This window comes from Hyperolius riggenbachi, chromosome 1 (genome assembly GCF_040937935.1).
Source record: "Hyperolius riggenbachi isolate aHypRig1 chromosome 1, aHypRig1.pri, whole genome shotgun sequence".
Taxonomy (NCBI): Eukaryota; Metazoa; Chordata; class Amphibia; order Anura; family Hyperoliidae; genus Hyperolius; species Hyperolius riggenbachi.
In genome coordinates, this window is record NC_090646.1 from 245,396,958 (window position 1) to 245,424,852 (window position 27,895).

The window sequence follows — 27,895 nt, forward strand, 5'->3', positions numbered from 1 at the left end:
AGGGATTCCCCCCCCCCCTCCTTTTCTCCCCACCAACAGACCTTTCTGTTGGTAGGGTCTGATCGCCCCCTAGATGTTTATTTATTTTTTTTATAAATATTTGTTTTATTATTTTTTTAAATAAATATGCCTATTTTTTTTTTCTATTTTTATACTACCCCCTCCCGCCCACCGCCAGCCTATGACAGCCAATCACTTCCCTGCTTCTGGAGGGGTCAGCCGTGTCACACGGTTGTCCCCAGTACAGCGATGCCTTACATCACAGCACTGTACAGCAATAAAAGACAGCAGTTTCGTCATCTAACAGTCTAACAGCTGGGCGACTGAAGGTGGAGTGGAGCTGCGCCATCAGAGTGGGGATGTGCGTGCATTGGCGCTCACGATCGCCCGCAAACCACACCCCAAAGACCTTACTACTAATGGCATTAGGCGGTCCTGGGGCCGCCACCGAGTCCACGTTTAGTAATTATGGCAAATTCTATATCTGCGTTTAAGGGGGGATTAGGTGCTTTTCTTGCAATGAAAGACATCCATGGCTATAATTACTAGGTTATTCCCAGTGGTGTTGATGCAGGGATTTTATCTGGTGGCATCTGGAGTCGGGAAGGAATTTTTTTCCCCTTTTGGGGCTAATTGGACCAAGCCTTGTAAGGGTTTTTCGCCTTCCTCTGGATCAACAGGGATATGTGAGGGAGCAGGCTAGTGTTGTACTTTATTCTCCAGTTGAACTCGATGGATGGATGTCTTTTTTCAACCCAAACAACTATGTTACTATGTTACTATATGGAGGGAAGGAGATCTTACTACCTGTTAAGAATAGGATTCTTCACAGAAACATTAGTTAAAATATAGAATAGCTAAACAATCAAAGTAGTTAAGGCACATTCCATATTTTTATAAGGGGCTTGGCTACTTTCGAAGGACATCTGTGCCAGAAATGTTGCAGAGGAAGCAGATGCTCCCTGCCAGTGATCCGTTTGTGGTCATAAATAATGCGCTCCTGGCAAGGCTGTTGGGCCACCAGCTGCTGCCTAGTTTGTGGACTGTGCCCCCTTCTGCAGACTGATGAACAGTGTTGCTCCACAATGGCGGATCCCCAGCCACCATTATTTTGCCAGGAATGCTATCCCTGCCCTTCACCAGCACATTGTGGAGTGTGTCGGCCGGTCTATGGATCACGCTGTCGGTGGCAAGGTGAACTTCACTATGGATGGCTGGGGCAGCAGGCATGGGCAGGAAAAGTATCTAACTTTTACTGCCCATTGGGTCACCCTCCATGGTGCTGCTGAGGAGGGTGCAAGATCTGGGGCATCTCAGCTGGTGGTGCCGCCATGTGGGTTGAAGGGGAGGCCTGTTCCACTTCCCTCTGCTACCTGTTCTGACCAAGGCCAGTCTGCCATTGCTGAGCCTCCCAGCAAGTGGTCCCGCTCCTACACTGGTCTGCAGCACCATCGATGCCAAGCAGTGCTGAAACTGGAATGAGAACAGGCAAACCGTATCTGCAATCCTTGCAGCCTTACACGATCAGATTCGGCAGTGGCTGACCCCCCCAAAATTGGACACAGGTGTAGTGGTGTCTGATAATGGTGCCAACATGCTGGCCGCCATTTCGGAAGGTGGCTATACCCACTTACCTTGCTTGGCCCACGTCTTCAACCTTGTAGTCCAGAAGTTTTTACGGAGTTTTGATGGGTTGAAGGTCGCTGTGGCCTCAGCGCAAAAAAGTGTCAGCCCACATCCATTGCTCGGCAACTGCCACCACGGCCTTGAAACTGCTGCAGCGCCGCCATAGCCTGCCGCAGCATAGGCTTATTTCCGATTGTCCGACGCGGTGGAACTCCACCCTCCACATGCTGGAGAGGTTGTGGGAGCAGCGCATGGCGGTCAGGCTATACCTGTCTCAGACATCTTCCACCAGAACAGCGTCACTAGAATACATTACTGGGGACCAGTGGCAGCTGATTGGACAGGTGTGCAAAGTGTTGGAGCCATTTGAGTAGGCAACAAAAGTGATCAGTGAGGAGCACTGCAGCATATCAGAGGTGCTCCCTCTTGTCTTCATGCTGGACAAGGCTCTTGACAAACTGCTCGAACAGGGGAAGGAAGCCCTACTGAACAGTGGTCAGTCAAGTGGGGGAGTGAGTGAGCATGCTCCAGTCCGGGATGAGGAGGCAGAGCTTGTGGAAGCGGAAGAGCCCATTGTCCGGGGGTGGGAAGAAGATTCAGATGATGTGGAGCTGGAGCATGATGACAGTTCTGACAGCTAGGAAGAGGTGATAAATGGCAGACATCTCTTCCCTATGGCTGCACATATGCTCCAGTGCCTCCTTAAGGACCCCGGATTAAAACTTTAAAATCAAGGCTTGACATGTGAGTGGCCTCCATCTTAGATCCCCGGTGCAAGGGGAAAATGCGGCAGTTCATACCCCCCTCCCAAGCAGAAGCCAGGATGAGCCACATCCAAGATGCCCTTCTTCGTTGGGTAGAAGATGCATTTCCTGCGCCTGTATCACGGGCCCAAGCTACCAATCCTCATCACACTCAGCAAAGGTCTGGTGGTCCCACTCCCAGCAGCAGCACCAATAGCCAATCTGTGAACCTGCTGAGTATGCTGTAGGAATTTTACCAGCCAATGCCAGATACTCCTTCTAGCAGCAGCACCACCAGCGGACAAAGTGGTCACCGCAAGCGGCTGGCCCGTATGGTGAATGATTACTTGGGGTCGGCCAGTGCTCCAGACAATATGGAGAGTAATGATGACCCCATGGAGTATTGGACAAAACAACTGGATACCTGGCCTGAACTCGCTCAGTATGCACTGGAGATTCTTGCATGCCCTGCCACCAGTGTTCTTTCTGAGCGAGTATTTAGCGCTGCAGGTGGAGTGGTCACTGACCAACAGACCCGTCTGTCCACAGACAATGTGGACATACTAACGTTCATAAAAATGAACGAGTCATGGATCAGTGACAATTACAAGGCCCCTCTCACTGATTCATAAGATAATGATACAATACAATAATTAGATGACTACAATAATTGGCCTACGACAACTCCTGCTGCTGCAAACAAAACATTTTTATGACTGCCGTGGAACCACCTCTAGGTTCCATGGTCTACGACAACTCCTGCTGCTGTAAACAAATTTTTTTTATGACTTCCATGGAACCACCTCTAGGTCCCATGGCCTACGACAACTCCTGCTGCTCCAAAAAAAAAAAAAAAAAACCGGTGGAACAGCCACTAGGTCCCATGGCATACGATGTTTAAAAAAAGAGGTTTCAAATGAGATTACTGAAATTGTAAATTCCGCCGGAATGTAACGGTTATGGAATTTCGTTCTGACGGAATTCAGGATTTCCGTGGAATCGGAAATTGCACTTTCCGATCATCCCTATTTAAGAGGTTGTACTTGATTGAACATGTATTTTTCCAACCCAGATAAGAATGAAGCTATAATTACTGCTTTTTATTAGAGCCAGCTTCCTTGGTATCCATCAGCTTATAAAATGGAAATAAACACAAAGTACTTATAGCTACAAAAATGTATCTTGTCTTGTGCTTGTATAAAGCAATGAAAAATGTGCTAAATTCTTCTTTGATCTAGAACTTCAGGTCTTTATGTACTGGGGTGTGTTAGAACCATTTGTTACTGTTACTTCCTGTAAATTCTGACACAAAGAAGATTAACAGGAAGAAAGTGAAAATGTTCCTGCAGAAACACAGAGGGCAATAAAAACTTGCCAGCTTTTTTAATCGTTCTCTAAAGTCTCCATATACCATCCGGGAACTTTTTGTTGAGATTTCTCCTCATTTTCTCTTTTTTATGACACCGATGAGAGAAACAGAAAGTGAGTTAAGTTTCTCTAAATTTTGTCCCAAATATCATTTTGGTGTGATAAGTTACATAGTTACATAGTTATTTGGGTTGAAAAAAGACATACGTCCATCGAGTTCAACCAGAAAACAAAGTACAACACCAGCCTGCTCCCTCACATATCCCTGTTGATCCAGAGGAAGGTAAAACAAGGCATGGTCCAATTAGCCCCAAAAGGTAAAAAATTCCTTCCCGTCTCCAGATGGCAATCAGATAAAATCCCTGGATCAACATTATTGGACATTACCTAGTAATTGTAGCCATGGATGTCTTTCAACCCAAGGAAATCATCTAAGCAGGTACAGAATTTGCCATAACTACTTCTATTGGGAATGCATTCCACATCTTAATCACTCTTACTGCAAAGAACCCTTTCCTAAATAAATAGCTAAAACGTTTTTCCTCCATGCACAGATCATGTAGCAATAAAGTGATTGGCAAATAAATGGGAGGAGCATGATGTGAAAATTATTCTGTTTTTAAAGAGGAAATAACCTGTGGTAGGGAAGTGGTTAATATTTGTTTTACATTATTGGGCAATTATAGGTGTACACTGACAGCTGTACTGTGTGTATACATGCAAGTCATTCAGATGTATTTGCCAAATACTATTATTGTCTAAAGGTGGCCATTAACAATACAATCTGAAACGATGGATTGCTATGGCAGAAAAAATTTGGTTGCTGTGGTCATGGTCACAATGAAGCACAATTTATTTTTTGACATATCTGAAAAATTATAGCTAGTTGCAAACTAAAGTGTGAAGGTAACTGCTAAATATATATAATAGAAATACAGAGGGGCTGCAGCACACAACAAGAAAGCAGTGACAGAGGCTCTTGGTTACGCTTTAAAGTGAACCTGAACCGAGTAAAATTATTTAAAATTAACACATGATGCACCTGTAAATGAATATTGCATACTTTGCTCGCCATCAGTTCCTCTCAGAAGCCCATCATTTTCTTCTAGCAACGATCCCTTCCAGTTCTGACAAAATTTTGTCAGAACTGAAATATATAAGTTGCTGTCAGTTATATATCAGTTTCTGGCAGTTATAACTGAAAGAACAACTGATGAGCAAGGTATTCATATTTCCATGTTTCCTTATGACTCAAATGGGCGATTAACGTGTTTAAGCTCACCAAGTTGTGTGCTGCAGCCCCTCTGTATGTATATATTTCTTGTGGGGACTTGGGATCTCCAGGCTGCGTGCATGCTTTGCATAGAATTGCATAGAATCCCTTGGTATATATCTATATATATATATCTATATCTATCTATCTATCTATCTATCTATCTATATATATATATATATATATATATATATATATGTATTTACGAATGTCTCACTCAGGGTAGCCTTGACAAAGTACATTTGTGAATTCACACAGCGTAGACAGAGGTCTGCTTTCTCTGCGTTACGACATATTCTATCCTGTATTGTTATAGAAATGTGTGTGGAGGATAATCTGTAATGGAAACAAAAAGTAGCTATGTAATTTTAAAAGACTGCAGTGGAATGTATTATTCTCCGTCGCCTCTTCAGCAGAAGGTGTGTTAGTTGCAATCACAGTGTAAAATTGTTCTTACAAATCATGATCTTTATTCTTGGTGGAGTGGGAGGAGGGACACTGTGATTCCATAGCTGTATTGTTTTTGTTCTTGTGGTAGAACGGGATAACTTGCTGTACAGCATAAATGAGGCAGGTTCTTTGTATGATAATACACGGTGTGATGTTCTGATGACTGAAGTACATAAAGTAGATCCCCATTACCTGCTGCTGAATTCAAAGTGGCAGCATTATGCCTAACTTTGTTATCACAGGACGACCAGCTGCTACGTCTTCTATATAATTAGCGCAAGTCAATTAGCTGTTCGGTTTGTCAAACTTGCGTTCCTTTCGATGCTGACAACCTTGTCCATGCTTGTTCATGAATCTGATAAAAGGAACACAAAGGAATAGTCATGAATCTCAATGCTCTTCTGGAAAGATGATCCTCAGCCTTCCCCTTCCTTTATATGATTAAGGCACTTGCCTGTCTTAATTATCATGTAATAATTACGTGTGGATTAATTATGGATGTGCACTCCGCATAGGCTGCTTTGATGATTGCACGTCTATTTTTGCTGGTAAAGACACTGACACCTTTAATAATGGTATAACCAGTGTTAGCCTTATGCCAGGATGAATGGATCTATGTAGTACGATTATCTGGTAATGAGCTGTACTCCTGTGCATAAAGCATCAGTTAATGTAACAGTATTGTCTGTAACTGGACCTCCAGATTAAATGAGATGGAATTGTTTTGTGCTTCAGTAAGTAAGCATCTATTTGAAATATCTGAAATGTTAGCTAGGTACAACAAAATGTAAAAGATATCAAATGCAATTGGCACTCAGTTACTTAAAGGACCACTATTGCGAAAATGCTAAAATTTAAGATACATGTAAACACATGCAAATGAGAAGTACGTTTCGTACAGAGTAAAATGAGCCATACATAACTTTTTTCCTATGCTGCTGTCACTTACAGCAGGTACTAGAAATCTGACAGGACTGACAGGTTTTGGACTAGCCCATCTCTTCATGGGGGTTTCTCAGGGTTTTCTTTATTTTCAAAAGCACTTAGTAAATGGCAGTTGCTCCATCCAACTGCCAAAAAAGTGTGCATTGATCAGGGAGGGCAGCATCTTTGTATACATTTTTTGCAGATTATGTTTTTATAAATAATAAAGGCCATGGTGGGAATCCCTATGAGGAGATGGACTAGTCCAAAACCTGTTGGTAATGTCAGATTTCTGCTACCTATTATAAGTGACAGCAGCATAGGGAAAAAGTAATTTATGGTACATTTTACTCAGGAAGAAATGAATTCTCATTTGTATGTGTTTACATGTATTTTACATTTTAGCATTTTCACGATAGTGGTCCTTTAAATGAAATATAAATATATAGCCTGGCTTGGATTCTCCTTACAAACCCAGCAGATTTCAGCTGTCATTTTTCAATGAAGGTTGCTAAACTGGTTGTTCATATTTTCTTTAAAAATGAAGCTGAAGTCTGGATGACCTTTTTAAAGAAGGCTATTTTTATCTTCTTCTCTCAGCCAGTATTATATGCTACTCTTTACATCTGTGATATGTGATTCTTGAGATATCCTCACTTCCTCCATTGTTTATTTTGCTAGCAGTTGGTAATAGCTGCTGCTCCCTGCACTGCATGCAGCCCACAGTGGGAGATTATACAGATGCTGTATTAGCACCTGAGTGGGCCCTCACTGATTGACTCCCCCTTTTTCTTGTCATTTCGGAAATTGAAATTAATCTACCTAATGTGGCCTATAATGTACTTTGCTTCTAGAAATTATCTGGTAAACCTTTTTCTATTCAGTGCACTTCTCTCTGGGAAAGTAGGGACAAATAGTTGCCTGGGTTTCAATATTTAAGTAGGTTGTTTACACGTTTTATTTGCTTTGTTAAAAAATATGTGTACTATAAAATTTTAATGATTCATATCGTCATATATAAAGGAGTTTTAACAAGAAGCTATATTTTTGCCAGTTGTTTTATATTATTACATGAATTGACGGTTTGGCATATAAAAACTCTTTTTGGTGTTTTGCCACTTTTCCAGATGTTATAGGTATGTGGGTGCTACAGGCAATGATCAATATTAGATTTCTTTGTGCTAAAACAACCCAGTTCAGATTAGCTGTGTTCCTTAAAGAGAATCTGTATTGTTAAAATCGCACAAAAGTAAACATACCAGTGCGTTAGGGGACATCTCCTATTAGATTCTGACACAATTTCACCGCTCCCCGCCGCATTAAAAGTGGTTAAAAACAGTTTTAAAAAGTATGTTTATAAACAAACAAAATGGCCACCAAAACAGGAAGTAGGTTGATGTACAGTATGTCCACACATAGAAAATACATCCATACACAAGCAGGCTGTATACAGCCTTCCTTTTGAATCTCAAGAGATCATTTGTGTGTTTCTTTCCCCCTGCAGCTATCTTCCACTGAAGTGTCAGGCTATTTCTTCCTGCAGAGTGCAGACAGCTTTGCCCTTGTCTGTAATTCTTCAGTATGTGAAAGCCCAGCCAGCTCAGAGGACGATTTACCCAGCTTGTAAAAGATAAGAGAGAAGCTGCTCTAATCTAAATAACACACAGGCAGTGTGCATAGAGGGGCCTGGAAGGGGGAGTTCATAGCAGAACCACAACACTGAAGAACTTGGCAGCCTTCCAGACACAGGCTGACAAGTCTGACAAGAGAGAGATAAGTTGATTTATTACAGAGACTGTGATAGTACAAAGTGCTGCAGTAAGCCAGAACACATTAGAATAGCTTTTGGAACTTGTAGGATGATAAAAAACAGGATGCAATTTTTGTTACGGAGTCTCTTTAAGTGTTCCTCTATTCTCCAGTCTTAGTATTTAATTAGTTAGTCCCTTGATTTCATCAGTAGTGGCATGTTTGGTACAAAAAAACAAACGTGTTCTGAAGTTGTCCACAGACACAGGATCTCCACACATGCTGCTTTCTGAGTAGAGTGGGGATGACTGTTGCCATTATCCACTGCAGGGGACAATCTGGCTTTATATCAAAGTTCTGGATGGTAAACATGGATCTGTAGCAAAAAAAACAAAGCCCATAGGAAGACTAAATATTCTACACCTGTGCCATCATATTGTAAATTATCCCAGTGAAAGCTCTGTTCTCCTAAACAAAGCTGCAGAACTGTACTTTTATCTGGTAGTTAACTTTCTACTTAGCTTCCAAGCTACATGAGTCAACAAGGCTTTTGTCATGGTGCCCATGCAAAGAATTCAAATAAAACCACTCAAATTCCATGGACCGTTCTAAACACACACTAGGTATCTCTAGCTCACAGCTTGGAGTAGATTAACGTACCAAAAAGACACACATAGGCATTCTACTTTGACACATCATTTGGTTCCTCCACAGTTTTTTGTCGTTCCTGTATTTTATTTTTCTTGTAAATAAATGCAACTCTACAGTACAGATGACTAAGCTAATGCACTGCATTGTAAGAGTTAACATGAATTTGAATGAATGGATGGCTATGCTCAGGAAGTAGAAATTCCCTTGATAGATTTGCTGCAATGAAAGCCAATAAACAAAGCCATAAGACTATTTATCTATTGGTATTCAACCAAAACTCTATCTACATAGCGAGTCCCAGCACATTTTTTCACCGCCAAGGCAAATAGCAAGCATTTAAATAAAGATTTTTTTGTAGTCAAATGACCTTTGACATCTTAAATAAAATAGATCCATTAACACTTATGTTCCACAGTAGAAAGTATTTAAGCTTTCCACAGCTTGTGAGTTCAGAGAAATTGCCGGAATTGGCTGCACGTCAGTCGGCCTGCTTATTAGCTGCGGAGAAAGCTGTCAGGCAGGCATTACCAGAGCAGTATAAAAACTTCCATCCATTCTTACCATCTAATTACACCATATTAATTTCCATGATTATTTTATTATTTTACATCTGTTCATTTCATTCATATGATTTTCCTTTTCTTTTCTTTTGTTTTCCCTTTTTTGTTTTGTTTTTCTTTTAAGGCCCAATTTATCCTCTTTCACCCAGAACTCATGAGCAGAAAACAGAGAAGGAAATTGGATATCCTTGTAAGTTATTTTATGTTTTTTAGTTTTTATGTTTTTGCTTTATTTCTCTGTTAGTAACTATTAATAAGATAGAGTGATGAGAGACTGCACCTGGTGAAGTCATTTTCAGAGTATATCAAAATACAAGTAAAGTGCTCTGTTATTTATTTTCTTTCTATTCATCTTCTGTTGATGTAATTTATTTTCTCATGCAAAACAACAATTCCACTTTTGTTCTTTTCATCCTAATGAACAGCAAAAGAAACCAAGGACAATCAGTCATGTGTACAGGGTGAGCTTGCAGAAGGTTGGGACAAGTTCAAGTAGTTTAGCTTTGTCATCAGTAATAGGGCTCATTTAAATCTGCTGCTTGCAAATTTTGTGTGGGTGCAGAGTTACCAACATGCTGATGTTTTGGCTTTGTGATTTGTTTTCTCTCTTTGGTATTTGGGCACTACTCATCCATTTATACCCTTATAGGTAATGCTCGCTACAACCCTAATCCATCTCCATAATGGTAAAAAAAATTTGGTGCCTAACCCTAACCTCCTCTTCCTAACGTTAACGCCTTTCTTGACACCAACCCTTATCCTTTATCCGAATGTCTAACCCTAACCTCCTCACCAACGTTTTTTTTCTATTTCTGACAACTAACTCTAATTTTCAATTCCTGATCCTACACCTCACCTCTGGTCCTAACCTCCATCTATCCCTCCCAATAGTGCTAACTCTTTCATGAAATTCCTAATCCTAACCACTAACCCAAGCATGAAGGGCAGAAACTTTCTATGCACTAGCATTGGCAAAGATTTTGTGAAGCACCAGTGCCCAAACTAAGCACCTCAATTAACAGCAAGCAACCTTGTAAATAAGCAGCCAGGTTCAGCTATTTTATGGCTAAGCTCTAGTACCCTAAACAAGAACTGCTTCTTGGTAACCAGCAGCTATGTTAAAGCTAAATGCCAGTGCACAAATTAACCACAACAACACCACCTGTTTTGTCAGTAATGTACCAACATGTTTCAATATTTCCCTTCACAATCAAGTATATCAATATATATTTGTCTCTGAAAATGGCAATGATGAACCACAGAAGTTGTCCCACTAAATCCCAACTAGCCCTGAAAGTGAACAAGGCAAACTCTAATAGCAATCAGGATGATACGTGAATATGGTGTTATCAAGCAATGTGATGTGCTCATCATTGGGCCAAGACACAGCTCTCTTTCTGCTGAAATAGAGGAAGCGCTCACATACAGTCAAAAGTGGCCCTGGGAAAAAATGGCGCACAGTTGTGAACGATAGGGAGCAGGAATGACACTGATTTCTTCTACCAGATGCTGCATGCTACAGGTGCCTGGCATCAGTCCATGCCCACAGGGCCCGGAACAGGAAAAATAGCAACTTTGTGGTGCACCATTGACAAGCACGGTAAACATAATTTACTGTTTTGAAGTGCCCTGCTCCATCATTTCTGCCCTGCACTTAAATAGCGGCTGTGTGCCAAAATGTTGCACTTCAAAACGGTAAATTACGTTTACCGTGCTTGTCAATGGTGTGCCAGAAAGTTTCCATTGCGGTATGTGCCATTTTTTCCTGCTCCGAAAGCGCTCTGCAAGTTCAGGCTTTTTGGAAAAGTATTCACAAACTTATTTCTTAACTAATGCAATTATTGGTTGCTGTAACGGAAGGATTTGCAAAAAAAAACAAAAAACAAAACAAAAAAAAACAGAACTGTTTCATAATCTTATTTTTTTCCTTTTGTGCAGAACTATATTAAGTACAGAACAAAATCTCTAAAGCTGCAAGCTGTTTGTCTCAGCTTTCAACAGATATAGCAAGTGTGCTGATCTCTCCCTGATACCTACAGTATAGTGTTGTCTGGCTGACTTTGAATATGAAGGAATAAATCTGTATTACGGATTCCATACTGTGAATTAGGTGCTTATGAGGAACAAAGCCCATAAAAACATGAGGATAGTAAATCTTGTGCAGTAGAAAAACTTCTTGGACTAGATAGCTAAAAAAAATATTTCTGCAGCCATATCTGGGTCATCCCCGATCACAGAGAAGATTATTGAGCAATGGTACACTTGATCCAACCCACTAATCATTTTCACCATTAGTGATTAGAGGGGGATGCCAAAACAATTGCACACATGTGTAACTTTTTTACCAACCAAGTTCCCAGATGATCTTGTTACATTGAACTGCATAACATGTGCACAGCTGATTGACATTTAATAAGAAAATAGGATTTTAATGGATGATAAAAAGAACAGATTGAATAGATCATTTGTTTATAGGCAGTCACTGGCTGCCCTGAAATATTGGTAATATAATAATAATGTAACTGCAGTCCCTTGCAACATTTCTGTAATATTTCCAGGCTGTTTGAGAAAGAGAGGTTCAGGCATGGTACTGCAATAGCACAAACACTACTAAATTACTTACCTTGCCACTTTCCTGGTGGTGGTCAGTAACATTTTCATGTGCTGGCAGTGCAAATACATTGTACTGGGCATTACACAAACTGTGTAACACACTGATCCAGTGCAGGTAACATACTTACATACTTTACTGCTGTACTATTCTGCAATGCTTCGCACATAAAATGTAGCTGCACTTGTTATTGGGGGAACCAGTCCACATGCTTGCTATGGGAGGGAGAAGGACATTATGGCTGCTACACTTCTTATTAGGTGAAGCTAGGCACAGTAGCTACACCTTCCATAAGGAGTATATGGTGTGATGGTAGCGATAATTGTTATAGGGGTGAGGGGGAATATTAAAATGTGCCAGAGATGATGTAATAAGCAGCTTTTATACTTACCTGGAACTTTCTCCAGCCCCATGCCAGCCATGGGCGCCATTACTGGTCTTCTGAGTCCCTCCATTCCTCTGTTGTGTCCCTGGTATATTGCTCAGCTGCGGGTGCACACCTGTCACGCTTACTAGCTACTACAGTACTAGCTGCACAGGCACAGAACACTCCCAGTGACGGCAGCACGTCACAGCCATGCACGCATGGTATACCATGACTGGCCATGATGGAGCTATATACCGGTGGGGACAGTGGATGAATGGAGGGGCCCAGGAGAACGGCAATGGAGCCTATGGCCCGCATGGGGCTGAAGGAAGCCCCAGGTAAGTATAAAAGCTGCTTATTACATCATCTCTGGTTTCCTTTAATTGTTGGGTTATATAGCACAGGAGGTCAATGCTGCAGTCTCAGTCCATTGGTGCCTGCTTACATGTCTAAAGGACCATATAAATATTGCTATACAGATATACACAGTATTTTCTTTTTTAAGAAAAAGCCTTTTCATTCTCTCTAGTGCAGGACTAAGCAATGTAGCCAAGCTTGCTTTTTATGTGGCTTGACTTCAGTAATTTTGTTTTGAGATATCTAACACTAATGATATATGTTTTCAGTGTTTGGGAAAATAATGTTGCCATCATGCTTGCTTTTCCTTGTATTTGTTGTGCTGTGTTCAGCAGGCAGCAGGAAAGCTTTTACTGGGTTTGTGAAGCTGCTAGCTGTGGTAGGCCAGTCCATATCCCTGGCTTATCAATAGTCTGGTGTTCAGTGCAGCAATTCTCACTGCAGGGAGAGCTGTCCAAGGAAAATAAACAATATTATACTACATACAGTTTAGGGAAGGCTTTTAAATGTATCAGCACACGAATCTGGATTGAGCCAGCTGCCATTTCTACTGAAAGAGTTTAAGAAGGTTATGCAGAATAAGAGCCCTCTCATAAAATTCTCCAAGGGATGGCCATAAAAGAGCCATAAATGCTATTTAGATGACTTTCACTAAGCACTGGCCATCTACATGTTCTCCCTGTTGCACAGTGCATTCATTAGTGCTACTTGTGTCATATGTTTGGATCCTCCTCAAAATGAATGCTATGATTTTTTGTCAGCCCTGCTGCTTGATACAGCACCACACAGATGCTGTTTTATGTTTGTGCTATGGGATTTATGAAATACATTGACCATTAGATCCTCACAATAATTATACAGTATATTGTTTCACACTAAACAGCTTATGAAAACAGATAGATAGATAGATAGATAGATAGATAGATAGATAGATAGATAGATAGATAGATAGATAGATAGATAGACAGACAGACAGACAGACAGACAGACAGACAGACAGACAGACAGACAGACAGACAGATAGATAGATAGATAGATAGATAGATAGATAGATAGATAGATAGATAGATAGATAGATAGATAGAAGCTCAAGCACAAGAACACTACTTGTGGCATAATAGTTAGAGCAAGCTATATGGTATGTACATGCCTTGGAAAGGTTGGCTATACTATCTGCAAGTTTATTGGGGAGATTTATATTCATCAGTTATTCTTAGTTAAGCTGTATTGCAGGTTTATCTTTCCTCAACATTTCTGCAACTTGATTTTAAAGTGCAACCGAGGCAAATCTCTGAGTACACAATCACATGTTTAACTAAGAAGAGGGAAGCCACTGGATTCTAATGAGGCTTCCCTCGCTGTCCTCTGGTCCCGATGCTGCCGAGAGCAGAACCTTCAAAGATTACCAACAAGGGCTTGTCGGTAATCTGATTGGGGTCTAAAACCTCTTCTAGCACAAGTGCGGCTGTACAGCGCCTGCACAAGTACCTCTGTGCCTGGGCAGGAGGCTGAAACCGCTTGTGTACAGCTGCTCTCAATGGTCATGCTCATGCTAGAAGAGGAGCGTGGCCCCAATCAGCTGGAGTGGCAACCGGGGTCCAGATGACAGCGAGGGAAGCCTCATTAAGCTTGGGAGGCTTCGCTCCCCTTGGGTAAGTATGTGTTTCTGAAACGAAGCTTCTGCTTGGGTTCTCTTTAAGCACAGTTTCTACAGATATTTTGTAAATGGTAAACCAACACATTCTGCTTATACAGTATGTATTTAATCCACAGTTATCATAGTGTCTGGTATCTTAGAGAGCAGGATAGATTTTTTTAAAATGCAGATATTGTAATCTGAAGTTAGCTACTGCCGAGGGAGCATAGAGATTTGGAAAGGATGTATGGGTGGGGCTGCCCATCCAGCTTTCAATGGCACCAGGCTGGTTACATCAGCACAACTCCAGGAAGGTGAGTATGGGTATGCCAGGCAGGAGAGTGGGGATAGATGAAAGCCAGGTCAGGGAATTAGAGCAGCCATCACACTTGCAGTGAAGTTTGCATTAGGATGTGCTGGCTTGGTGGGGGTCAGAGGTTAGGACCTGTGTGTGTAGGCTTCCAACATGTAACTCTGGTCCTGCATACACTACTTTCTATGAAAAGTAGTGGTGATGGTGGTAGTGGTGTAGGAGAAGAGGGGGGAGGGTTGCTTGTGTCAGTGACATGTCCATGAGAGACATCACATAAGAGCTGTAACTAGATTCCAGTGCATTTTAGGGGAATTGCCTGAAAAAGCAGCTAGTCATTACTACTAGCCACTAATCAGGCTGACTAATCATTAGGTAGTAATTAGTAACAGGTTTTTCTAGCAACTAGTTGCTGCAGCTCATTGCTGGAAACAAGTCACAAATGTAGCATGTCATTGCTGAATTGGCTCTGCTGTGTATGTGTGTATGTGAACGTGTTTTGTTTTTTACTTTTTTTGCTTTAGTATGACTTCAAACACACCACATGTCACCAATGTTTTAATACAGGGCTTCTCAAATGTTTTGTACATGTGATTCTTATATGCTTCTCATATGCAAGTGTGCTTGCTTCACTGAGCATGACTGTGCTGGAAAAGACGATGGCTGGACTTCATTAAAAGAGTAACTATGGAAAAAATCCACCTTTATGACACTAATGACTTGGTTTGATTCCTTGGGCCATATGCAATTATCCTTTTCACCTGAGTTTTCTCCTAGGTGATATTTTAAAACTTGTCAATAAAATCCCTTGTAAACCACCAGCAAGCAAAAAAATACTCAAAATAATTTTGATAGTACTTTTTACCTACTTTTTGATACTTTTTTTCCAATGGAAAGTGCTAAAAAGTTATATTAAATCAAAGATAAAAAATGTTTCTCCTAGGAGAAAACTCAGGTGAAAAAGTGAATTGCATATGGCCCCTTGTTTGTTAATACAACAAGGTACAAAAAGTCCAGGTCAGCACACCTTTTTCAAGATACGAATTTTCTCAATTTATTGCTCCATCAGCACGTGAAAACTTGACAATTGTTTCGGGGCCACAGCGGGTCCCCTTCTTCAGAAAGTGCAAACAAAAAATACACCAATCAGTGCACATAAAATATATACTCTGCAAAGTGGGAAGCCACCCATGTCCATCAAAGACCAGCTCCTCCCCTCCATCCCTCTCATCACATGTAAACACTGTACAGTATAAATCATCATGCAGTAAATCTTATGTTACCTGTCTGCATAACAGTAGCGTGGCATCTGTCTCTCTAATATTGCAGCTAGCCACGCATAATCAGCCTGTCTATTAATGCCCACAGGAGCAGTGTCAACTTACCCCCGTGTGTCACTCAATGCCCAAAGGGGCGGAATTCCATCTCTATTCAAATCCAATAGGTCGCTGCTTCGCGCCACGGCCATTCCAGCCGTTACCGAGCGCTCTCAGTGTCCATTACTATGGTAACGGCATCACTTCCGCCGCCTATTCTCCCTCGTCGCATCACTTCCGCCGAGCGGTAGGAGCCTCCCACACCATGTAGCCATGGTAACCACTAACACGCTGCGTACCTACAGACGTCGCTCTGGACGTCATGGTGGATCACCCAGGCCTACCCACAGCGCCACCCACGTCACACCGTGGGCACTGGCCTGGGATCCACCGGCCAATCCTGGCTCTCTCCGCATAAAGTGTGGTCATCTCATTGTACGGTTGCCTCAGCAACCATAAACAATAAGCAACCACACACGGCCGCAGCACGGACGCAGTACAGGGAGGGCAGAGGCAACCCAAAACAGCGCGATGCGCATGCTAAACAAATAAGTGACACACCGGTGATGACACCAATCTCGTTACAGGGCAGTATAATGTAACTTCAATGGCTCTCTACAAGACCTACTGCGCGAGATGCAGAATCAGGCCAAATGCTGGAAGGGAAAAGGAAGGAAGGAGAGAACTGTGAAAGAGGAGAAACAAAGGAGGGGAGGGAGGAAAAGACGGGGGGGGGGGAAAGGGGAAGAGACAAGAGGGGGGAAATAGAAAAGATAAAGGAAGGGATGGGCGGAGAGGAAGGGAGGGAAAAGGGGGAAAGGAAAGAACAGAAGGACAATGTTGATCATGAGGGCAACAACAATTCCCAACAGACTATCAATGTGAATGTACTCCCAATGAGGCGGACCCCATCCCCCCCATCCCACATGTCAAAACCCAGAGATCAATTCAAACAACAAAAACAGCAAAGCATGAACAGCATGACAACACACTTGAACACATGAGCTGTCTACTCCCATAAGTTAATAGTCTTGTATTATCTATCATTAAGGAAACAGTTCAAGGAATTATATTGGTTCAGTCCTCTAGGAAAGACGGAATCCAGCGTATATATCCAATATGCCTCTTTTTGAAGTAACAGTCTGTCCCGATTGCCACCCCTCCGTGGTTTTTTGACACTGTCAATGACCAGTCCCTCAAGGTCACCAGTGCGATGACCCATATTGGCAAAATGCACCGCCACTGGTTTGTTTACATCTAGAGTTTTACCTTTCTGTAGCGCCTCAATGGCAAGTCGAATGTCACTCCTATGGTGTTGAAAGCGTACCTTAAAGGCATTCGTGGTCTTCCCCACGTATGCCAGTCCACAGGGGCACCGTAACATATATGTGCAGTATTCTGTATTACAGTTGTAATAATCCTTGAGATAGTATCTCTTTCCCCTCCTAGGGTCAGAAAAATATTTTCCAGTGATTAGAGAGTTGCATACATTACACTTATAACATTTGTAGCAGCCCTTCCTGTCTGAAAAAGTAAATGGAGGTTTTTCATATTTGTTCATGGGGTCGGCTTGTACCAATATGTCCTGTAAGCTTTTACTTGACCTGTATGAGAGTATGGGGGGTTCATGCAGGATTGGATTCAAGTCTGCATCAGATTGTAAAATGGTGAGGTTTTTGCCCACTGATTTCTTAAGAGTCATTGCCATTGGATTATAATCGTGGACCAGGGCTATATTATTTTTGGCTGATCTTTTCTCCCTACCCTCCATTATATCTGTGGCCCTTTGAAGGGCCTCAGTAAGTACATGCTCTGGGTACCCTCTCTCAAGGAACCGCTCTTTCATGACCTCCAGTTCACAAGAAACCTCCTCCTCCACATTACATATCCTCAACACTCTCAGAAATTGTGATATGGGAAGGCTGTTAATCAGATGTTTCGGATGGGCACTGTTATAGTGTAGCAAAGTATTACGATCAGTAGGTTTCCTATAGATGTTCGTACTCAGCCCTCCATCCTTCTTTGTAACCATTACATCCAGGAAGGGTACCCTCACATCTGACACCTCTGGATTGAACACTATCCCCTCAAATAATGAATTCAAGAATTTGATGAATGTCATAAGTTCATTGGATGTCCCTCTCCACAATAGGAACACGTCGTCAATGTACCTCGTCCAGAGGACCACATGGGCAAGGTACATTGGCGAGCAAAACACCCCTGTCTCCTCCAGAAAGCCAACAAACAAATTGGCAAATGCGGGCGCTGCTGAGCTACCCATCGCGGTCCCCCTGCACTGTCTATACCAGTCCCGTTCAAATCGGAAACAGTTCTCTGTGAGAATCAACTCCAAACCAGCAAGGATGAACTCCGCTGGTAAAAGTTTATTGTCCTGTTTGGATAAAAAGTGTCTCACAGCCCTCAACCCCTCATCATTGGGGATCGAGGTATACAAGGAACTGATATCCATTGTACACAGTAGAATCTCATCACTCACCTCCCCAACAGTGGTCAGCCTTTGCAGGAAGTGCCCCGTATCCTTGAGGTATGCTGGTAATGACTGTACCAGGGGTTGGAGATGGAAATCTACAAACCTCGCTAGTGGCTGTGTGGCGGAGTCCGTACCCGAGATAATAGGTCGAAATAGGTTGAAATGGGTGTTTTGCTCGCCAATGTACCTTGCCCATGTGGTCCTCTGGACGAGGTACATTGACGACGTGTTCCTATTGTGGAGAGGGACATCCAATGAACTTATGACATTCATCAAATTCTTGAATTCATTATTTGAGGGGATAGTGTTCAATCCAGAGGTGTCAGATGTGAGGGTACCCTTCCTGGATGTAATGGTTACAAAGAAGGATGGAGGGCTGAGTACGAACATCTATAGGAAACCTACTGATCGTAATACTTTGCTACACTATAACAGTGCCCATCCGAAACATCTGATTAACAGCCTTCCCATATCACAATTTCTGAGAGTGTTGAGGATATGTAATGTGGAGGAGGAGGTTTCTTGTGAACTGGAGGTCATGAAAGAGCGGTTCCTTGAGAGAGGGTACCCAGAGCATGTACTTACTGAGGCCCTTCAAAGGGCCACAGATATAATGGAGGGTAGGGAGAAAAGAACAGCCAAAAATAATATAGCCCTGGTCCACGATTATAATCCAATGGCAATGACTCTTAAGAAATCAGTGGGCAAAAACCTCACCATTTTACAATCTGATGCAGACTTGAATCCAATCCTGCATGAACCCCCTATACTCTCATACAGGTCAAGTAAAAGCTTACAGGACATATTGGTACAAGCCGACCCCATGAACAAATATGAAAAACCTCCATTTACTTTTTCAGACAGGAAGGGCTGCTACAAATGTTATAAGTGTAATGTATGCAACTCTCTAATCACTGGAAAATATTTTTCTGACCCTAGGAGTGGAAAGAGATACTATCTCAAGGATTATTACAACTGTAATACAGAATACTGCACATATATGTTACGGTGCCCCTGTGGACTGGCATACGTGGGGAAGACCACGAATGCCTTTAAGGTACGCTTTCAACACCATAGGAGTGACATTCGACTTGCCATTGAGGCGCTACAGAAAGGTAAAACTCTAGATGTAAACAAACCAGTGGCGGTGCATTTTGCCAATATGGGTCATCGCACTGGTGACCTTGAGGGACTGGTCATTGACAGTGTCAAAAAACCACGGAGGGGTGGCAATCGGGACAGACTGTTACTTCAAAAAGAGGCATATTGGATATATACGCTGGATTCCGTCTTTCCTAGAGGACTGAACCAATATAATTCCTTGAACTGTTTCCTTAATGATAGATAATACAAGACTATTAACTTATGGGAGTAGACAGCTCATGTGTTCAAGTGTGTTGTCATGCTGTTCATGCTTTGCTGTTTTTGTTGTTTGAATTGATCTCTGGGTTTTGACATGTGGGATGGGGGGGATGGGGTCCGCCTCATTGGGAGTACATTCACATTGATAGTCTGTTGGGAATTGTTGTTGCCCTCATGATCAACATTGTCCTTCTGTTCTTTCCTTTCCCCCTTTTCCCTCCCTTCCTCTCCGCCCATCCCTTCCTTTATCTTTTCTATTTTCCCCCTCTTGTCTCTTCCCCTTCCCCCCCCCCCCCGTCTTTTCCTCCCTCCCCTCCTTTGTTTCTCCTCTTTCACAGTTCTCTCCTTCCTTCCTTTTCCCTTCCAGCATTTGGCCTGATTCTGCATCTCGCGCAGTAGGTCTTGTAGAGAGCCATTGAAGTTACATTATACTGCCCTGTAACGAGATTGGTGTCATCACCGGTGTGTCACTTATTTGTTTAGCATGCGCATCGCGCTGTTTTGGGTTGCCTCTGCCCTCCCTGTACTGCGTCCGTGCTGCGGCCGTGTGTGGTTGCTTATTGTTTATGGTTGCTGAGGCAACCGTACAATGAGATGACCACACTTTATGCGGAGAGAGCCAGGATTGGCCGGTGGATCCCAGGCCAGTGCCCACGGTGTGACGTGGGTGGCGCTGTGGGTAGGCCTGGGTGATCCACCATGACGTCCAGAGCGACGTCTGTAGGTACGCAGCGTGTTAGCGGTTACCATGGCTACATGGTGTGGGAGGCTCCTACCGCTCGGCGGAAGTGATGCGACGAGGGAGAATAGGCGGCGGAAGTGATGCCGTTACCATAGTAATGGACACTGAGAGCGCTCGGTAACGGCTGGAATGGCCGTGGCGCGAAGCAGCGACCTATTGGATTTGAATAGAGACGGAATTCCGCCCCTTTGGGCATTGAGTGACACACGGGGGTAAGATGACACTGCTCCTGTGGGCATTAATAGACAGGCTGATTATGCGTGGCTAGCTGCAATATTAGAGAGACAGATGCCACGCTACTGTTATGCAGACAGGTAACATAAGATTTACTGCATGATGATTTATACTGTACAGTGTTTACATGTGATGAGAGGGATGGAGGGGAGGAGCTGGTCTTTGATGGACATGGGTGGCTTCCCACTTTGCAGAGTATATATTTTATGTGCACTGATTGGTGTATTGTTTGTTTGCACTTTCTGAAGAAGGGGACCCGCTGTGGCCCCGAAACAATTGTCAAGTTTTCACGTGCTGATGGAGCAATAAATTGAGAAAATTCGTATCTTGAAAAAGGTGTGCTGACCTGGACTTTTTGTACCTTGTTGTGAATTTGGATGCTGGGGCTCAGCATTCACAGGCCATAGCACCCACATCTTGGGTAAGGTGTGCCACCTCCGCACTTGAACTGTACGACTTGTTTGTTAATACAGTGTGAGAAATCAGACAGGGTTGCCCAAATGCAATTCACTTTTTCTCCTGAGTTTTCTCCTAGGTGATATTTTCACTACTTGTCAATAGAATGCCTGTTAAACCACCAGCAAGCAAGAAAACATTCTAAATAACTTTGATACTACCTTATCACCTTCTTTTTGACACCCTTTAAGTTTCAAAATACTGAAAAAGTATTTTAAAGAGAAGATAAAAAACGATCTCCTAGGAGAAAACTCAGGAGAAAAACTGAATTGAAAATGGGCAGATATGAAGGAAGAAGAAGAGTCGTTTTATCTGTATTACTTTGATTAGACTTCTTGTTAATTTGTGCCTCTGTGCATTATCACAAGGTGGTAGCCAACATTTTTGACCCCTTTTCAATTAACTTTTTCTCCAGAGTTTTCTTCTAGGTGATATTTTTTACATTTTGTCAATAAAATGCCTAAAATAATTTTGATCGTGCCTTTTCACCTACTTTTTGGACTTTTTCAATGAAAAAGTGCTGAAAGTTATTTTAAAGAGATGATGAAAAATGATCTCCTAAGAGAAAGGTCAGGAGAAAAAAGTTAATTGAGCAACGGCTTATGTTTCAAAGGAAAGGAAAAATATAACATTGTTTTTTCCCTGATTACTATGGAAAAAAATGACTTAGGCTTGGTTCAGTTTCTCAGTCTGTGCCCAGAGGCTGAGAATAAGGGAAGAGCTTTGCAATTATGGTACTATGCAAAGACCAAGTCCTGTAAGTTGCCTTGTTATTTATTTAGTGTGAGTTTATTTTCTTATGTGTTAGTTAGACAGAGCTAACATTTAGGTTAGATAGGAACTGGATAGCTTGTATTTATTTTCCTGTTTGTTATTTTAAGGCAACTTAGAAAGAAACTGCTGGCAGTAGTTTGGTCACTAGCAAATTGTTAGCCAAGTTTCCTGTTTCTACTTTGCTGTCCCATGGCGAGTGTGTACAAGAGTTGTAATATAGGATATGATCATACTTTACATTAACAACATATGTATTTTTGCACTTGTGTTGCTGTACATTCTGTACTGTGCACACAATCCGTGCATCATTTATGTATGTATGTTACCCAGTATTGACTATATTGCAACATAAGATATTTTTTGGAGACTACATAGATGAAATTTAAGTAATTAATGTTTATACACCTGCTTCACGCAAGTCAAGCATTTATAAAATGTCTTGGACCAGGGGTAGGTATGGAACAAAAAACAACCATAGCATGCCTTCAACATCCAGATCACAAATTTTCAATCAAACATTTATCACTGAATTGACTGAATGATGAGGTTGTATTGTAATATTTAATAGATAGTGTGATCATTATAAAATGCTAGATCTCATATTGTATACAAATATAAAGGCATACAAATGTACAAGGAATCTGCTTCCGGTAACTCACTGATAATTTTCTGCCCTTACAGCTGCTCCAAGTTCAGACAACGTAGCCCTATATGTTGGAGTTGTCATTGCTGTCATCGTCTGCCTGGCCATCTCCGTTATCATAGCTTTGTTTGTCTACCGAAAAAACCATCGCGGTTTTGAGTCTGACATCATTGACACTTCTGCACTAAATGGAGGATTCCAGGCCGTCAACATTAAAGCTGCGAGACAAGGTGAGTGAGCTTAAATAATGAATGATTGCTGGACATACGCACAAACATATTACAGCGTAACTGTGTGAGTCACAATGCTGAAGGCCATTAGAGAGAGCCAGCCTCTCTACACAACCTCAGACCACACTAAAAGCATACTGATTTGCTGTGCCGCCTTCCAAAGCTGGAGTTAATTTCCAACATTTATTGCTAACTGCCACATTGGCTTTAAGCTTTAAAAAAAAATAATTGGAAAAAGTCCTGGATTTCTCTAAAGTTCTTACATTTTTAACAAGTGACAAAGAGGAATACTCACCAAATTAGAATAACATTTCCGTGCGCAGGTAGCACACACCAACTTTACCAATACTTATGCTAGTTACGTAGCATGCTAGTTACGTAGCAAGTAAGCAATGCACTGACATTTTACCCCAGGCTGGTAAATGTGCCCCAAAGTGATCTAACATGGGTAAAATAACCCTCTGGCAATAATTTTCTGATTTAATACATTTTTTTAAGTAAGGCTATCAGACACAAGTAGTAAGCTGATTAAGTTTTATTTATTATAAGTACTGTGTTATTATTATTTTTACAGAGGTACAGTAACATTTTCAACAGTGTTTTACAGAGCACATAGTCATGTCACTAACTGTTACTCAGGAGCTCACAATCTAATCCCTACCATAGTCTTATGCTGGGAATACACGGTTCGTTTCTGCCGTGCGTTTCTGCTCTCGATCATTTTTGCCTCTCGATTTCAGCTCTCTCTTATCTTTTTCCATTCACTTCTATCAGAAATCGAGCAGCAAAATAATCGAAAGGGAGATCAGACATGTCAGAAATTATCTATCGAACCATCTAATCAGCTACAAAACGAACCGTGTATTCCCAGCATTAGGCCTATATGGATGAAATGGGGGGGGGGGTTATTTGTATAATTTTTTGGGATGTGAAAGCAAATTGGAGTCCTTGGAAGAAACTCACTTACACAGTGAGAAGAGAGACTCCGTGTACCTAGTGCCCTGATTAAAATTCAAAACTTAGACTCTGGTGCTATGCACTACGCCACCATGCCTCCCTATATTTTATATATACGTTATTGAGGATAATCCTGTCTCTAGAAGCATGTTCTTAATACTTTTTATGACAAAGCATTTCTAGGACAAGTCTAGGGCAGTCTTTGCAGGCATTATGTGGTATCATTGCCTGTAATGACAGATTCTTTACTGCACATGTTGATAAAGTTGAATGTATGCATTCATTCTGTTCCGAACTATAGAATTATTTTGGTGCAGCTGTCTTCGTTACATAATAATTCGCCAGGAGAATACACTCGTTTGCTGTTATCATATGCTGGGACATTACATATATATATATATATATAATGTGATAAGTTTGAATTTTGCCTAGCATTAATTATACTGTGAAAATTTGAATTATTATTTATTATGCAAAATCATAATGCGAAGTTTCAGATTATGGAAGCATTTTGCATATAATCATAATTATGATCTGTAATTTTGCAAGGATATAACTTTCTTATGCCCATAGCCTTTAAGGCATTTATGCAGAAATGCGAAAATGCGTTTTCCCATATGTTTTCTCATGCACTATTTTTTCTTCGGACTGCAATGTGCATGTTACACAAAATCAAGATTGCCCACAAACTTGTTATTATATTCTGAATCGTAACTGGAAAATTAATGCATGTGAAAAATTACTGCAAAAAATGCTTGTTCAGGGGCCATGGCCAAGTATATTAGAGGCAGAGTATTAGCAGGACAGCCAGGCTACTTGCATTGTTTAATCACTTGAGGACGGTGGTGTTAAACCCCCCTAGTGACCAGACCTTTTTTTCATAAATTGGCCCACTGCAGCTTTAAGGCCTCGCTGCAGGGCCGCACAACTCAGCACACAAGTGATTACCCCCCTCCCATTTTCTCCCCACCAACAGAGCTTTCGATTTTTTCGAGAGATGCAATCATTTTTATCGGATTACTGTAAAATCGAATAATTTTATTGTATCGTGTGTGGCCACCTTTAGATCGCAGTGCTGTACAGCCTTATTAGAGTGGTGATCACCACTGGGAGACTAAAGGCGAAGCGGAAGCGGAGCTTTCCAAGCAGAGATTGGCACGTGCGCTCTCCTGTTATCCCCATAGAAGGCCATTCACGCCATTCTGTGTGGAGTGGTCCTGGGGCTGCTGCCGTGTTCACGCCAATTGGCGTGGAGTGGTTGGCAAGCAGTTAAAAGGAAATAAATATGGCAGCCTTCATATCACCTTAATTTCCGATGTCCCTTAAACTTGCATTGTATCCTATTGACAGTTGTCATATGTTCAATACATAAGGATTTCTTCTAAAATTCTTATACCGTTTTACTATTGTCTGCTATAATAAATAATACAGTAAATGATAAAATATTAATCAAATCTATAGAGCCAAACAGTGAGAATACTTAAAATGGACCTAAACTATCAGCAATAAATTAAGCAAAACAGTAAGGGCCCTTTTACACTTAATCAGTTGCTCTCAATTAAAACAGAAAGAAAACGGATTTTCAAAGTAATGTCCATGTTTTCCTTTGGCTCCTTTTACACTTAACGTGTTTTAACTGAAATCTTCTTCCCAATGCACTGCTATGGAAAAAATGCGTACCAACTCGCACTAACGCGTACTAATGCACACTAACGCATACCAACTGATTAAGTGTAAACGGGGCCTAAGGCTGCATTAGCCTTACTTACCACTCTGTAAAGCTGCTACTGAAAACAATCCCTTGGTGTACTCCATAGGCTTTCATCTAGTGTACATTTACAGGTAGTGCTGATGTTATCCTATGATCCCTGCACCAATGCAGAGCCTGGAGTGTTGTCATCCACACAAGGGATGGAGCCAGCACTGATAAAACTCTTCACTCCCTGTTAGATTGTGGACCTACTTGAGTTACCTTATGGATTATTTTGAAAAGTAGCCAACATCGAAAGGTATTCAAGGCTTTTCACTGGGTGGCTATATAGGCAGGTAAATTAAAGATAGAATGTAAAGTTGCCAGTACTGAGAGGGGTATGTCTGCTGCCTTATTTGCTTCCTTTTAAACAATGCCAGGCTTTCATGCCAAGCTTTTAGCATTAAAGGTGTCTGAATCACACACCTGAAACAAGCGTGTGGCTAGTGTTGTTAAGCCTTGGTCAGAGTACTTGAGCTCTATACTCTTTCTAAACCAGTGGCTTAAACTATTGGAAGAAGAGAATGAGCAGGATAACCTATTTATTGACAGTGTTTACTGATGGATAATAAGTTATCATAAGTTAAGTTCAGTAACCTTATTCAATGGCAAGTAAAATGTTTGGGTGAATAAAAAGAGGAAATTGATACTAGTTTATCACTTCCACTGTATAAATTGCCTGTAGGGGCACATATGGAATATGTATAAAGTTTTCAACATCATGTCATAGAAAAGCGTTTTAACCACCTGGGCGTTACGGACAAGCTCAGCTTGTCCAGTAACGCCGCGGTGGATTGCTCAGGCCCTGGTGGGCCGATTTGCATAAATTGTTTTTTATACACGCAGCTAGCACTTTGCTAGCTGCGTGTCTTACCCGATCGCTGCCGCCGATCCGCCGCTACCCGCTGCAAAAGATGGCCCCCCCACAGACCCCTTGCGCAGCCTGGCCAATCACTGCCAGGCTGCGCTATGGGGTGGATCGGGACTCCCTGTGACGTTACGACATCGATGATGTTGATGATGTCATTCAGTTTGTCGCCATGCCGACGGGGGAAGCCCTCCAGGAAATCTCGTTCAGAACGGGATTTCCTGACAGGTATTCATGCCGGCAGCGATCTGAAGGGTGGAAGAGAGCAGGGAGGGGGGAATCATGTAGCTAGCGATAGGCTAGCTACATGAAACAAAAATAGGTAAAAAAAAACCTCCTGCAGCCGTGCGCCGTACGGAATCAAAACGCCAGGGAGGTTAAAAGAAAAGTTACAAAAACAGTGTACTACATTAATCATCACATGGATATAAAGTCTCACATAAGAAATGTTAGACTAGCTGGGCTTATTTAGCTTGGAAAAAAAGCGTTTTATCCCTAGGTTAGTCCAAGGCACAAGAATGCATGACCTACACATGAAGGGAAGGAGATTTTACCACCATTGTAGAAGGGGGGTCTTCACAGTAAGTGTCCACAGAGTGCATTTCAAAGTAGATATTGTAAACTCTTTTAACTGTAGAAAAAAAAAACACTTTTAACTGTAGCTTTCAGGATCATAGTTATCTCTCACAGATGTGTGTTAAAAATGCAAGCAGCCCCATCTACTTTTTTTTTTTTTTTTTTTTTTTTACAATAAATCTTTAAGGCCTGTTTCCACTAGGAGTGGTGCGATGCGGCTACATAGCCGCATTGCACCGCAGGTGTCCTGAAACACATGCACGGCAAAGGAAGAGTTTCCACTGCGTGCATGTTGTGCGGTGCGGCGCGACGCAAGAATCTGCAGCATGCTGCAGATTTTCGCACGCCCGCATCCGCCCGCAGCCACCTCCCATCTCCTCAATTGACTTCCGCTTGGGGAGATGCGGAAGTGATGCGGCCGGTGGCAGAAGTGATGCGATTCGGCTAGCTAGCCGCATTCGCACCAATAGGTAGTGGAAATGGGCCCTTTTTGCACTAGTTAAATACTGAAAACAAGATAGACTGCACAATTCAAAACCAGTTAAAAAGCATCTGAAAAGACTGTAGGAAGGTAGCTAAATAGATGTGAAAAAATATAACTTAGCCGGAAATCAAAAAGGACATTTATATAAAAGAACTTTACGGGAGACCAGGTCATCTTGAAAGGAAATATTTCGCAACAGGCATATGGCTGCTGACTATTCTATAATATTGACCATATTGCTTCATTGCGTAGAGAATCACTGACCCAGATCAAGGACTCAATCATTGAAGTCCAAATCTGGATTGCAGTGAGTCACTAAATAGTGAAGTCATGGAATGAGCCTGTCAACCAGGGAATTTGCCATCTCTACAGAAAAAAATAGCTCCA

The 27,895-nt window shown here is 41.9% G+C and overlaps 1 protein-coding gene and 1 long non-coding RNA gene across 7 annotated transcripts in view; one reads left to right on the forward strand and one right to left on the reverse strand.

Annotated features, from left to right (window-relative positions):
* The window catches only part of UNC5C (unc-5 netrin receptor C), a 534,770-nt gene that overhangs the window by 465,650 nt on the left and 41,225 nt on the right, over positions 1-27,895 (forward strand). For 4 of the 6 annotated variants that reach the window (XM_068232277.1, XM_068232291.1, XM_068232300.1 and 1 more), the window contains 2 exons: positions 9,469-9,534; positions 22,682-22,873. In XM_068232277.1, the coding sequence (XP_068088378.1) occupies positions 9,469-9,534; positions 22,682-22,873 (258 nt within the window). The remainder of the gene's footprint in view (positions 1-9,468; positions 9,535-22,681; positions 22,874-27,895) is intronic. The other 2 variants (XM_068232283.1, XM_068232308.1) reach the window with 1 other exon arrangement.
* LOC137504216 (uncharacterized) lies at positions 5,481-27,063 on the reverse strand. The gene is made up of 3 exons (XR_011019446.1): positions 26,980-27,063; positions 22,660-22,861; positions 5,481-5,815 (listed from the first exon to the last, which is right to left on the reverse strand). It is a non-coding gene; the product is annotated as an uncharacterized lncRNA (long non-coding RNA).